Below are 14,418 nucleotides of genomic sequence, written 5' to 3'. Positions count from 1 at the left end.
AATGTCGATTGACAGAGATTGAAATACTTAATTATAACGTTAAATGTAATGACCTGATCGTGTTTGTCGATGCTAAAGAAATTTAGTCTCAGAAGATGATAACGTTAGTATGTTTTTTTTTGTTTTCACGACGTTTGCGTTACGAGGTCATGACATTTTGCCTACTTCCTAACATACAAATCTTGCAGCATCTACGCATGCTAATGGACTGAAAGCGATAGGATCTTCCACTGACGGTCGGTCGGTGGTCCTTAATGCCAAATTGCACTCTGTGATTGCAGTTACGCAAATAATTCGTGAAAGCAAAAGATTTTCCCAAACCCTTATTTTCTCTTCTATTCGCTAAAGACCGAACCGGTGCTCAATAACGCTTTACAAAATGGAACACACACATCTGAAGAGGGAGTTGGCGCACATAGCGGTGAGCAACCGTGTGATGGGAAAAAGTTTCCTATTTATAAGCCATGAAAAGATCCATCACATGGATGAGTGTCCCACCATGTTACCTTCTCTTAACGAATGGAAGGAAAAATCGGTGGCAGCAACATGCTATCAAACGCGCTCCATATCTCCTTCATCCAGTATTTCGTCGCCATCGTGCTAACTTGTCGCACGTGCATTTTGGGCCAAACTTTGTGCAGCTCACAATGCCTCATCTTGTGACCTTCACAGATACCCAAAATTCGATTTCAATCCTGAGATATTCAATAAAAACCAAAAAAGCTCCGAAAATTTTTGTGACTCTACATATGAAAAAAGTCGTGCTATCTTGACACAGGCTGAAAATTGATGCAAATGCGACATTTGGCCAAAGGGATTTCCTGTCAGAACGCGTTTGACACCGATACAAGCTCGACTACCGTACAGTCATCCCACATATACGGAACGACCACGAATTCGGAACACTTCTGTGATAATTTGTCAATAGCATGCCAAATACATATATTTTCTGTCGACCCTACTATTTTCAGGACCTTTATTTGGACATTCTCTTACTATTTCACAAGTGAAAGTAGGCCCTTTAAAACAAAAAAAAAACTACATTTTAAGACCATTTTATCCAGAGCAGCAAAACACTGCCTCCAAATTCTCTGTTCCATAATTGTGGGATGTTATTGTGCCTCCCACAATTGTGGAACCCCTGAATTTAACTAATATTTTCCTAAAAAAGTTATCAGACCATTCATAAAACATAACTAAGCTTGAGTTTCATTGGCTTCAGTGTGTGTATTCATTATTTTGTAAAAAATAAGTACTCCTGGAGGGAACCAAATTGTGTTTACCTCCGTAAGAAAAAAGTGTTCCGAATTTGTGGATTTCAAGGGTCAATGTTTTTCTTTGAAAACTTGATATAAAACGTAAAAAATACATCAATCGAAAGATCCTAAGAAAAGCTTTAACATGAAGGTAAAAGCAAATCATTATCTTCAATTATCGATTTGCTATGATTTTTTTTAACATTGGCCGATCTGTAAACTGTTCCGAAGATGAGGGATGTTTGTAAACATTTTCAATTATAACTCGGGACTCCGGTAACCATATTGGGTCCTAAAATTTAGCTTAAATTTGTGATCACAACGATAAAGCTTATTTTTCTGAGTACAATGACCTTTTGAACGACCGCAGAGGATTTAAAATGGATTTTTAATTCAATTTAAAAAAAAATTACTTCACGGTTCATCTTGATAGAAAAGGTCCTACTTGACAGCTCTTTCCAAGGGGACCATAGTTGATCCATCGAAAAAATGTTGTCTTGTCAATTTTTTTTTTGCATTAAGATGAAAAAAAGTGGTAACAAATGGTTTCTAATCGTGTTTTTTACCGTTTACCAAACTTCGGGGCAAAGAACAGAATGGTCAACCAAACAAAACGTGTTTGTTATTGCTTGCATCGCGTGCTCTAGTTTTTGTTTATTCAAGGAACGTCTAAAAGCAACGTACGACATGATAGCACAACGGCGTCGATTTCCACTTTGCCGAAGCAGTCAGTGCTGTGAATGGAGAGATTAACTCGTGTATGATACCCATCTTCTTGCCACTACTGCTGCTGCTGCTGCTCAATTGAGGGTCTAGATTTCTTTCATGGAATTACTCATGTACTCTGGTATGAGCTTTTGCTTGGATTCAATCCTTTTGAAGTGAAGCCCTGTGTTGTGGTGAAAAATGTGCCCCACACTTGACAAAATAATATTGAAAATAATGCAAAGTTGCTTGATTTATGAAGATTTCCCACTTCTTACCTAAATTTAATTGTTACTTGAATTGTTTTGAGTTGTTCACTTTGACATTATTTATTTGGATTATGAAATATTTTAACGAAATGCAGACAATATGCTCCAACTTGTCTGTGGTATTGAAGTGGAAGCACATGTTGTTTAATTCATCACTGTCTGGAGAAACTTATGCCTGCATACTTTCTGGCTCCACTTGTACCTGAAACTGATTAAATTGGAAATAATAATAACAAAGTATGAGAAAATTTTCAAATACATCTCAAAAATCAAGTCAATGTTGATTTTATGATTACAGTTTTTTTTAGATTTTGTTCAAGCAAATTGATGAATTCTTGTTTTTTCCTGTTTTACTAGATAAAAAACCAACGAACTCCCTGTGCATTAACATGCAATTATTAACAGAAAAATTAATCACTCTCGATGAAATTCTGCGTTCAATCAAATTTGTCAAAACGCTTTTTTAATTACTCTATGAAGTCTCATTGTATAAAATACCCTCCCCATCCCAGTTTAAATCCCAAGTTAAACATCAATCGTCTATTGTCCTACGGCCCTTAGCTCAGGTGTTAGCGCAGGGGTGACCAAAGTATGGCCCGCGGGCCAAACGTGGCCCGCGAGGTGATTTGTTGTGGCCCGCGGACCCATTTTGAATGATCATGTAAAATGGCCCGTTGACCATTTGTAGTGAGTTATAATTTTTCAAATGAAATTTTATTTAAAACTTTTTTATTCTATTTTTTGCTGGTATAAATCAAATGATTTATCCATATTTTGATCCCCATTTTACGACACAAATATTTTGTTCAAAAATCTTTTTATTCGGGATTCAAATTCATTACGATTGAATTCATTGATTACCATCTGATTCAGGCAGACAAAATGTTGAAATTGGAGAAATAAGGCCGTTCTAAAATTTTACAAAGCTTTTTCTGTCCAACCCTCCCTCACCCTTCAAAATAGGCTCGAAAAATAAGAGACAAATAATATTTAAAAAAAAAACTTCAAAATTTCAATGAAAATTTAAGAACAATTTTGAGCATGTTTGAGTTTATTCAAAACTAATTTGAATTGAAGAATTTTCGATGAAGTGTTTTTACGTTGAAATGCTTTTTTTGTCGAATCCTCATTTTTGGAAAATAATTATTGGTAATCAACTGTGCTGGGTGTATAATACATTTTCAATTTTTTTATTGACATGTGGATATTCTGGCTTGTAATTTCATATTTTTATTTTTCTGCCTTCACTCAATCATGGCTAGAGTGGAGAGACAAAAACTTTTTTAAATATTAGCATCGGCCTAATTGTGGGAAAATAATTTTGCAACGATTTTTCATTAGTTACACTAAAGATAAAATTACGCCGTTACATAAATTGTTCATATTTCATGTCACCAATTTGAAATTTAAAACAAACTTCAAAATTTCTATGAATTTCAACTCAATACAATTTTTTTAAATACACATAAGGGTCATTCCATCTGAAGCGGAACAGCATTTGAAAATTACCCTCTCCGATCCTGCTCAAATTTGGCAGAGCTGTTGATACTATCAAAGCATGCAAGAATCCCGAATTTCATCCAAATCGGACCACCCCCTCCATTTTTGTACCTCCCCAAAAAATTGACTTTTTGGCGATTTTTGACCAAACCTCCTAGTTTCAAACGGCGATAGCTCAGGAACCACAAATCTCAGAAGGTCGGTCTTAGACTCAATTTTGAAGGAAATTGGACGTAGGATCCATTTCCGTGATCAAAATTTTGATTAATTTATTTTTTCTACCTGTATTGCGCAATTGAAAACTTTAAACGGCCGTATCTCAAAACACCCCAACTTATTTTTTTGATTTGACCTCACCATCGTGTTCCCAGGCCAATTTTACATAAGAATCACTTATCGACAGAAATGAATATGTTTCATTCCAGAGATATCGAATTTTAAAGTTTAGTGTTTTCGAGATTACCTACATCAGCTTCATTCGCCGCATCTGCTAGAAGCACACAGGCGAGCTGATCAATAACTGCTACCTGGTAATTTATTGAAATAATATTTCATCATAAATAATCTTTATCAAATTGGGCAAAAAATAACTGTATAACACTGTAGGAATCTGGAGTTTAATCGCGAATGTGTATCTGCTCAAAGAAAATAATGAAGTGAATTTCTGTGCTAACCCATAGGATAGAGTAATAACGACACACAGTTAAGGGCAGAATTGGAATCCGACGAAGCGAGCAGGAAAATGAAATCTTGTTAGTAACAATGAACAATAAGTGCACGATACATTATTGAGTAAAACATATGAAAAAAAATTGTTTATACGTTGTACTCTAGTGGAGTATGAAAAGGATTTCTGGATACCTTCCAGAAATCCTTTTCATACTCCACCAAAAATTTAAGAAAATAACAAAGTTTGATCTGCTGCAAAGTGGCTAATTCCCCAAATTTAGTTGCGATGATTTTGACACCGTCCGAACTACAGTTTGTTTTTCTTCTTTAATTCTTAGATTCTTGGAACACAATACGGCTGCTGTCCTCACGTATAAGGATTTTTTTTTATTAACACTCAAACGCTCGGGTAGTCATTTGACCCCTATTTTTTTTCTTAGAAATCCCATAACTTTTGATAGAATTGACCAATTTGGATGCTTTCGAATGCAAAAGATCCAGATTTGTCTATATTTTAAACTGCCAGATGGGGGACAAATGTGGTCCATTTTTACCGGAGATATTCCGGATTCTGTTGGGGTACCTCGGCCCTCCTATGTGGGTATTTGACCAATATAATAAAAACTTTTCAACAGAAAAATTTCGGAAATGATGCAAAACTACAAGGCATCATCCTAATACATCATCCTGCAAAAATAATTGACATGGTTAAGTCCTACGGGGCAGCGGAGCCGGTTCCAGTTGGGCAACAATTGACATCAGCTCAGTGAACCGTTTCCGGATAGAACCTGTTCCGGTGCCCGAAGGTCTTCAGCATGTCATGTATCTATGCAGGATGATGTTTTAGGATGATTCCTTGAAGTTTTGCATCATTTCCGATTTTATTCTGTTGAAAAGTTTTTATTATATTGGCCAAATATCCATTTAGGAGGGCCGAGGTACCCCAACAGAATCCGGAATATCTCCGGTAAAAATGGACCACATTTGTCCTCCGTCTGACAGTTGAAAATATAGACAAATCTGGATCTTTTGCACCCGGAAGCATCCAAATTGGTCAATTCTATCAAAAGTTATGAGATTTTTAAGAAAAAAAATAGGGGTCAAATGACTACCCGAGCGTTTGAGTGTTAAATGTACCTTGACCAAAATCATCATTTAATCAAATGGAGAATGATCAATCTTTTAAACCATAAATCAGATTTGCCAAATTATGGCAAAGTGTCAATAATAAACTATAATAATAATAATAATAATAATAATAATAATAATAATAATAAAGCAGGTTTTGGGGTTTTGCTGAATGGCACTATTTTGCTACCGCCCATGACAAAGGCCCTAGTCATGGCCTCGAAGGTACTCTAAAACGGTTAGCAACACGTAAAAAACGGTGCATTCAAAATAACCCAATAAATATTCCTTTCACAAAAATAGATTGATCAAGGTAGGGGAACAGCATCTAATTTCAGCGTTCCTCTAATGTTGCCATAGCTTATTAAAAGCGTTTTCAACTGAAATCGAGTGATAAATAGCTCAATGAGAAGTGAACAAGCAAGTTTCTATCAAAAGTTTTGCAAATTTTGTTGTTCAAATAGTGAAAATGAGCAAATTGGATGAAACTAGGAGCGAGGACTTAACCTGGCAAACATACGAGAATTTTCCCTATTAGCCATTTGAATAAATATTTGCGTAAAATTATAAAAATATAAATTAAATTAATCATCTCCCAGAACACCAGGTAGCAGTTATTGATCAGCTCGCCTGTGTGCTTCTAGCAGATGCGGCGAATGAAGCTGATGTAGGTAATCTAGAAAACACAAAACTTTAAAATTCGATATCTCTGGAACGAAACATATTCATTTCTGTCGATAAGTGATTCTTATGTAAAATTGGCCGGGGAACACGATGGTGAGGTCAAATCAAAAAAATAAGTTGGGGTGTTTTGAGATACGGCCGTTTAAAGTTTTCAATTGCGCAATACAGGTAGAAAAAATAAATTAATCAAAATTTTGATCACGGAAATGGATTCTACGTCCAATTTCCTTCAAAATTGAGTCTAAGACCGACCTTCTGAGATTTGTGGTTCCTGAGCTATCGCCGTTTGAAACTAGGAGGTTTGGTCAAAAATCGCCAAAAAGTCAATTTTTTGGGGAGGTACAAAAATGGAGGGGGTGGTCCGATTTGGATGAAATTCGGGATTCTTGCATGCTTTGATAGTATCAACAGCTCTGCCAAATTTGAGCAGGATCGGAGAGGGTAATTTTCAAATTTGCACTTTTTCGTGCACAGTTGAGATGGAATGACCCATAAACAATAAAATCTACAAATCTGATGGAAAAATGTAAATTTTTGATTGATATTTTTTGAAATAATGAAAATGTTCAAAAAATAACAGAAATTTCCAAATACTTAATACTTTTTTAGTATATTTTAAATAAAAATAATGTAATTTAATTTTTTAAATAATCTCTTTGTACGTTGTACGTTGTACGGCCCGCAAGCTCTTTTGAGCTTAAAATTTGGCCCGGCTTCCAGAAACTTTGAGCACCCCTGTGTTAGCGGCTTACAATGAAAGGTTGGGCTTTGTGTAAATAAACCATTAACTGGAAGGGAGATGTCTCGAATCTGTGCGTTGAAATGATTTATCACACGGTAGCCGACGTAATTGGACTTTCGAATTTCCGTAACTCTAATTAACTCTTATCAACTCGTTCGTTCTGCCTTTTTGGAAGTGTTCAAGGGAGGGCAGACATTCCCGCCCATCATTGTTTGACAAGCCATTAGTTCTGTGTAGTCAAATGCGGAACAGAGCCCTCGTTAATAGGTTGATAAAATTGGCACTCTCGACAAGCCAAGCGTGGCCACGGAGCGCGAAGGACATTAAGCGTGGGCGATTATGATAATTGACTAAATTAAACTGTTTTTTGGAGATTTTCAGAGGAATTGTAGGTTTAGGATGACGAAACTAATTGAAACAGTAATTTGTTTAAGCTTACCCGCTTGTTTCGTCTCGCGCGAATATGATGTGCCAAAATAGGAGTTTAATGTTAGGAACTTACTCCTCGACATACAAACTTATACTAATTCTTGTGAATGATTGATACAGCTTGCTACACAGTGTGGCATCATTAAAAGGACACCCGATCCTTACGATTACTGTGGTAGGTAGCAAATTGATTGCCCTGCCCACAATCACATCCACCTGAGCGGTATATTCATTATGAATTAGATTTCGCAAGTGTGTGTGTATGTGCATGTGCAATACACCCGGCCAAAGATGACGATGGTCTCACATGGTTCCAGTATGGTCTGTTTATCGGTGGCCATCGGTCGGAACGGGAAACCAACCGGTTCGGTTCGGTACATTTGTTCTGCGCTAATTGGGAAACATGATTGATAGAGGCATCATCTATTGCGGTTTGCATCTCGTGAACGACGATAGAACCACAACTTCCAACGGAGCAAGTGTGTCGAATATAGACCGTGCCCAAATTAGTAAGGAAGAACCAAAGACAATTTCTATATCGGTGTTTTATATGTGTTGATATGAAGGTTTAAGAGAAAACTAGCTTTTATACCTGAAAACTCAAAGACGTATTTCAAGCAAAACAATGTTAATGGGCCAAAGTTGAAGTGTAAACAAAGAGTCTGTCCTGCTCGTTCCTAATGTACACATCCACTGATATTCACTTGAATTAACGCTCAAAAAAGTTTAAAACAAATAAAATAAAGTTTTGAATTTCAAGTTTGACAGCACTGAATTCTAAAAGTGTCATCAAAATCAGCACACATTGATAGTTCATTGTTCAAGGCTAAGCGTTGACAGATAGTTTTCATTATTATGACATTTCGAAAAGGCTGTATCATTTCTAAACAACCGTTCTGTTCTCAGCCAACCCAGCAATTATCACCCACGCACGGTTTTCTTCGGGGCCGGCTTCGGTTCGCAGCCGTTGAAAAGTTGCCCCGGCTAATTTACCAATAAATTCCAATTAATTATCATTCTTGGCGGGGTCACCAAACGTGCGCCACAAGTTGGAGCAATAATTCACGTGTTCGACCTAAGACTGACGACGACTCTACCCGAGAGAACCGACTCGGGAAAGCGCCAGTCATCGTGACTCGGATTCGGTTTTATGAGTTTTGAACGTGGGTTTTTAGGGATTCATACATTTTAAGGAAGAGGGTTTTTATCCAGCATTTTGTGTTCCGATGTCTGCATAGTATCAATTACGAGACGGCCCCGATTATTCGTGGTGTTAAAAACTTTGGAAGCGATGTGAAAATAGAATAAAATATGGTGTGACTTTTTTCCGATCATTATGAAATTTGCACCGCATGATATAAAAAGCTTGAAAGGTTTTTTTTCGCAGCACTATAAGGGCAACCTTCAGGGTCAGCCTACCGTGAACAATTCTAGACACTGAATTTACCCTTGGAAGGTTAAAAAATACCTTTCTTCTTACCCCCCAAAGTGATGTATCATTTCGGGAAGTTTACTTTTCGCAAAAAAGTGGAAATTTTTTTTAACTGTAATACATGTTTCTGATCTACAAGCTGGTGTTTTAGTTTGCTAATACAATGTTATATGTTTAGCTAGCTGTTTTTAATAAATTAAATTAAGTCATTGAAACATGTCGAAAAGTCGTATTGCTGAAAACAGGATGGCACAGTAATGTTTCTTCGAAATTGCATACAGCAACAGGAAACGGAGCTACATTTGAAAGGAGTTGTCCTTAAGGCCTTACTTCCCTTTTATTGGCAGTTGTTTGTTATAATTACTTGAAACCCTTGCTTGGTCAACCAAAGGAATCATTTCCGCTTCTCTTTAAGAGCTACTACCTTTCCTATGGTTTCCCACATTTCACGCTCAATGAAGGGTGAAAATGGACTAACATTTCACCACGACGTAAACCGAAACTATAATACACATCCAAAGCGAACCTCAATTTCATGTTGTAAATTCGATTAAGACGAGGAAATGTGCGACTTACAACCAAGACGCCACCACCAGCTTGTCAAGAACAAGATACTGAAGGCGTTAAATACGCCGCAAGTGTTCATCTGATTTCGAAACTGTCTTGCTGATGCTGCTTGGACTAATAACTGTCAGCGGGCTGAACCGAACCGAGCTGAACTGTGCGACAGACCCCTTGCAGCCCTGCTAAACGTTCGGTTATTAATATTTTATTGATTTTACATCATTTCCATACACCTGATACTGATGTTATCTCAGTTCCTTCTGCTCCAGTGTTCGTGTGTCGTCGCCATGTTGGAGGGATACGCGCTAGAAATTGTTTATGTGGAAGCCTGCTGCCGGCAGATCGAGGGCATGACTCTGACGCTATGCAACAGCAGCAGCAGCATCATCAGGAAATGAACCCATATCGATTGCCACGAGGAAAAGATACCGCTTGTCTACCTGTTGATTTTACACCTGCCAGCCACCACAACCGTCACCATCGACGAGGAAAAACACAGAAAGGAGTTAAGATGAAGATTACATGTGGACACAATTTCCTAGCCTCACCTCACCAAAAGGGGACAACATCGAATGAGATAAAAATACAGCTTTTAGCACGCGATGGCGTTTTAAGGTTTATGAATCTAAAGCTTCCTACGTGACGGCGATGCTGAAGCCGGGGATATATGAATGGGTGATTGAGAAAAAACCACCGGCACCAAGTCTTAAAAGTTATGGCAAGAATCTGTATGCAAATAAGCTCGAGGAGTTTATGTAGCGATCGTGCTGCATTTCAATTACTTTGCCGCAATCAAAACCATCGTTACACCTACGTGAACAAACGGATTATGGCGCAATCCGAATTGAATCAGATTGCAACTCATTGCATGAATCAAAACCACAAGAATTCGTTAAAATAACAATCATGCGGCCCCATTAAAATGTTTTGGTGGTGAAATTTCAATGGAAACGCATGGTTGTTTTGAATCATCTTCTTCTTCTGATTAAGTCATCTGTAAACTATCTTTAAATACCTGTAATCAAATCCAATGGTGATTCAAAAATATTCTGAGTTTCCTTGTTTTTATGCAAGCTACAACCACGTTCAAAGTTGTGATGCCCATTCTTGATAGATGTTTACTAACATTCCATAAAACAAACACTATGTTCGAAAGCAAAGCGTCGCTCACAAATGACGTAGCATTTAGTCAAGAATATTGTAGGATTTTCTCAAACAGATTTCAATAGTTTTAATATAGATCCTCACACACCCTCAGGCTCAAACCCCCTCTTACCAAAAAATGCTAAGTCATTTGTGAATTGTTTTCTAACTTGATTTGATTTTGTTGATTTTGTTACAAACAACGATAAAACATAAATGGCACTTTGTACATTTACATAAAGGTTAAATTAGATTATTATATATTTTTTTAATGGATTGTGTTCTTTTTGGACTAGAAGTATCATATTTGAGAGCTCGTTCCAAGTGGACTATAGTTGACCCATCGCAAAATGTCGACTTGACGTTGTTTGCAAGAAAAAAAAAAGTTTAGAAACGGTGTTCTGGTATGCTTTGATTAATGGCAGTATGGAACAATCCATAAACCACGTGGACCCTTTTTTAGAAATCTCATACTAAGCCCCCCCTCCCCCCCTTCACCCTCTTCGTGAACAATTGGCCATACAGAAAAAAACTCGTGGGCGATCGCCAACCACGTCAACATAAGGCCTTTGGACTCAATTACGCTTAAAAATTAATGATATTGAGAAATTTTATTCATAATACAAATATTATGAATAACTTATCGAAACTTTAAATATTAAATATAATTCATCGGAACTCTAAACCAAATCGGATTCGGGTTCTGGTTTAAATTTTAATATTTTTTTAAAGATCTCTGTTGGGGGCATAACAAATATTGCAAATGGTCAAAATTGAAAAAAACTAACTAAGATATGACAATCAGAAAATAACCATTTTTTAACTCTCCTAAAAGTCTTCTATTTCATATTCTCCAAAATTGTTCCAATCAAACGAATCCTGTTATAAAACAAACTTTCAACACCTGTCATCAGGGAATCCCAATTTGAAAATAATGGCTTGCCTTCTCTTCCCCTTTATTTTTCACCTCCCTGTTTTAATAAGTGTTGTCAACCAACCAACCAGTTTGGTGCAGCGATTAGAGTTTAATTAAACTGACCCTTTTCTTTTTGTCCTAATTTTTGTTTCTCTTTCTCTCGATCCTCATTGCAGAACATGTACCGAATAAATTTCACAACGCTGAGTTTGCTCCTGGTGCTGGGGATGAATGGACTCATGTCGGAACCTACAAAAAACGCTGACGGTAAGTGTTTGCTTCACGCTGGGAAACCGGTGATACTGGAATTGTGACCGCAGAACTGGGGGAAAGATTTTTATGAACTAACATGCAAAAAATCAAATTGATCTGTACCCCTTGAACTCTTTTCAAAGCCATGTTTTGGGGTATGTTTTACAGAAAGTTATAACGAACTAACCCGGTCTTAGCCGCAATGCTCAGCGTCGTTTGCCAGAAATATTAATTAATCTAGTTGCAAGAGAGGAGTTTCATTAAAAATGCAATCTTGCTTCATCAATTCCTATGAAATATTAATCCCATCTTCTATGAGAAAGTCTTACTCATACGTTACTTTGAGATAAATTTTCAACAGATTGGTTTGCAAGTTTTAAACCAAAGGTTTGAGGTTTTTGAGAGCTTGCTACCAATTGCAACCAAGTTGAATTATTTTTAATTGAAAGACAATACTAGTTAATACTTTCAATTATTTATTCTAGCATGTTTACGTTTGTTTTATCTTTTATCACGAAAAAAAAATATATAAAACAACATTACAAATTAAACATCGGATTAAAAAAACAGTTCAACACCGTTTTAAACAATTTTTGTAGCGATGTTGATTTTGACTCAAACCTTGTTCAGATTTATCACAACCTAACTGCACTCATATTGTCCTGTCAAATAATATTTTTACACAAAGCAATAAATATTCGATTGACATTTTTTGTTATATGTTCCTTGAAAGCAAACAACAAAAAGCAACATTATTTTATGTACGCACCATTGCCGATTCACAAAACCTCGGCTCGTGCTCTCAAAGCAAGCAAAAGACAAGAAAACATCCAAAGTCAAGTCGATTGACCTAAACCCTCATTCCCCCTCCAACTTGCCGTTATCCATCATCCGAAGGTGGAACCGACGCGAAAGGGTAACAACAAAAAAACGTTGCAAAAATTGAATCACGAACGGTACACCTGCTCACGTGTTCCGGCAACCAACCAACGGCAACACGGTGTCGGTGGTGGAGCAAAATTCAGTCAGTCGGCTTCAACTCTATTAACCACCCACCAACCACCACGGCCTTTATTGTGGGAGGCAGTTGGAGGAACAGCCGCGTGTTGGTTGGTATTTGATTCGGATACGATACCACTCGTCCTCACCGGAGAGCGGAAATTGATAACATTTAAAGGAAACAAAATTTAGACCTTTCGGGATAATATGCTGATTGGCTTACAACAGGTACGAGAGGGGTTGTTTCTTTTGTCCATTTTAGTACTTTAACGTCGTACTTGTTACAGGATTATCAAATTGGGTTTCGTAATAAATAATGATGTCCCATGTGCTGTTGTCAATTTGTCATTGTTTATTTTGTAATTTTCCGGGTAAAAATGTGACAAATGTATACATTTCAACAAAGCCATCAACTTTTTTTTATGATTCGATTACACAAGTCGTGCTATAAAGAACTCTTGAAATAAACATTTTCATGATTTGTAATATATTTTATGCTGAATTCGAGACAAAAGACTTGTGATGCACCACACCTGAAATGAACCCAGCAAGACTTTATTTCCTAAAGAACATCTGTTTAATTACTCAGACTTTGCGTGCACACAGCCATCATCCAGTGTCAGTACGGGTCATGACGTACGGAGGCCGATTTGCAGCTGGATGTGGCCGTCGGTGGACCTTAGAATAAAATAAAGAATAATGCCACCCTTTTTGTCTCTCTCTCTCCCCCCCTTACACAACCCACCCGTATACAGGATCCATAAAAGGCTTGTACGAATATTTGCTACAACGAGAGTATGCCGCCCCAGTTTCGTATGCAGACCATCAAATTAAACGAAAGGCTGTCCGCTCGCCCTCGCTGCGGTTGCGATTTGGCCGGCGAAGTGATCCCGACATGCCCGTGCAGCCCGAGGTAAGTTTGGCACCCACTTCTCGGAAGCCCTTTTACGCGGTCGGTCACGTGGTTGAAATTTCACCCCATCAAGGTTAGCTTTAAGTGGGTCCCGAGATCTCGAGATGACGAATCACTTTAAAATGTTGTTGAATATTAACGCATCTGATCATGAGTCGATTGCAGTCTTTAAAAAAGAAAAGAAAATGCAATTCCAGAAGTTTGCACTGTCATCATGCTTTTAACTTTATTTTAACTAGATAAACGGTTTTAAGTTCTCTTCATTTAGTTAAGTTTTTCTCCTAATCCATAGGTATAGAGCTCATTCCGAAGGTAGTGACTGCTCTAATTTCAAAGAAGTTGCACTTGGACAAAGCAATATGGTAACATCAAATGGTAACAGAATCGCATTTTCTCACGCTCATTTCTAATGACTTATTGCAGATTTCACTCAGAATTTAACAAACATTCCCCAATTTTACCCATGTTGACTTGAAACAAAATTTAGAGATGCTCGTTTTCGACCAAATTCATGAGATACTATATTCTAAATGAGTTATTTTGTAGTAGGGTGTAGTTTGGATTTCAGCTGAAACGGACACACGGTGGAGGTTTGTCTACGTTTTTTTATTCCGAAGAAGTTCGACTTGTTACTCTGTGGATGTACATTACAATTTGATTATTTAACGTTGCACATCACATCTCCTCCTCAGTTAAATATCAAAAATCGCTAAACAATAGTGTCATCAGATTCTATAAATTTTCATTCATGCTCTACTAGGTTTCTTTTAATTTTGTAATTATTTTGTTTTATTTATATGTTTCATTTCAATAACAA

General features: G+C 37.2%; 1 protein-coding gene across 2 annotated transcripts in view; it reads left to right on the top strand.

Moving 5' to 3' along the window:
• Window positions 1–14,418, top strand: part of LOC120422187 (short neuropeptide F) — a 56,959-nt gene that overhangs the window by 24,655 nt on the left and 17,886 nt on the right. For both annotated transcript variants that reach the window (XM_039585562.2, XM_039585561.2), the window contains 2 exons: window positions 11,614–11,704; window positions 13,444–13,601. In XM_039585562.2, the coding sequence (XP_039441496.1) occupies window positions 11,617–11,704; window positions 13,444–13,601 (246 nt within the window). In that variant the 5' untranslated portion in view covers window positions 11,614–11,616. The remainder of the gene's footprint in view (window positions 1–11,613; window positions 11,705–13,443; window positions 13,602–14,418) is intronic.

The sequence above is a fragment of the Culex pipiens genome, chromosome 2 (genome assembly GCF_016801865.2).
Source record: "Culex pipiens pallens isolate TS chromosome 2, TS_CPP_V2, whole genome shotgun sequence".
Classification (NCBI taxonomy): domain Eukaryota; kingdom Metazoa; phylum Arthropoda; class Insecta; order Diptera; family Culicidae; genus Culex; species Culex pipiens.
The sequence above is the reverse complement of the archived record's forward strand: the minus strand, read 5'-3'. Positions and strand labels throughout refer to the sequence as shown.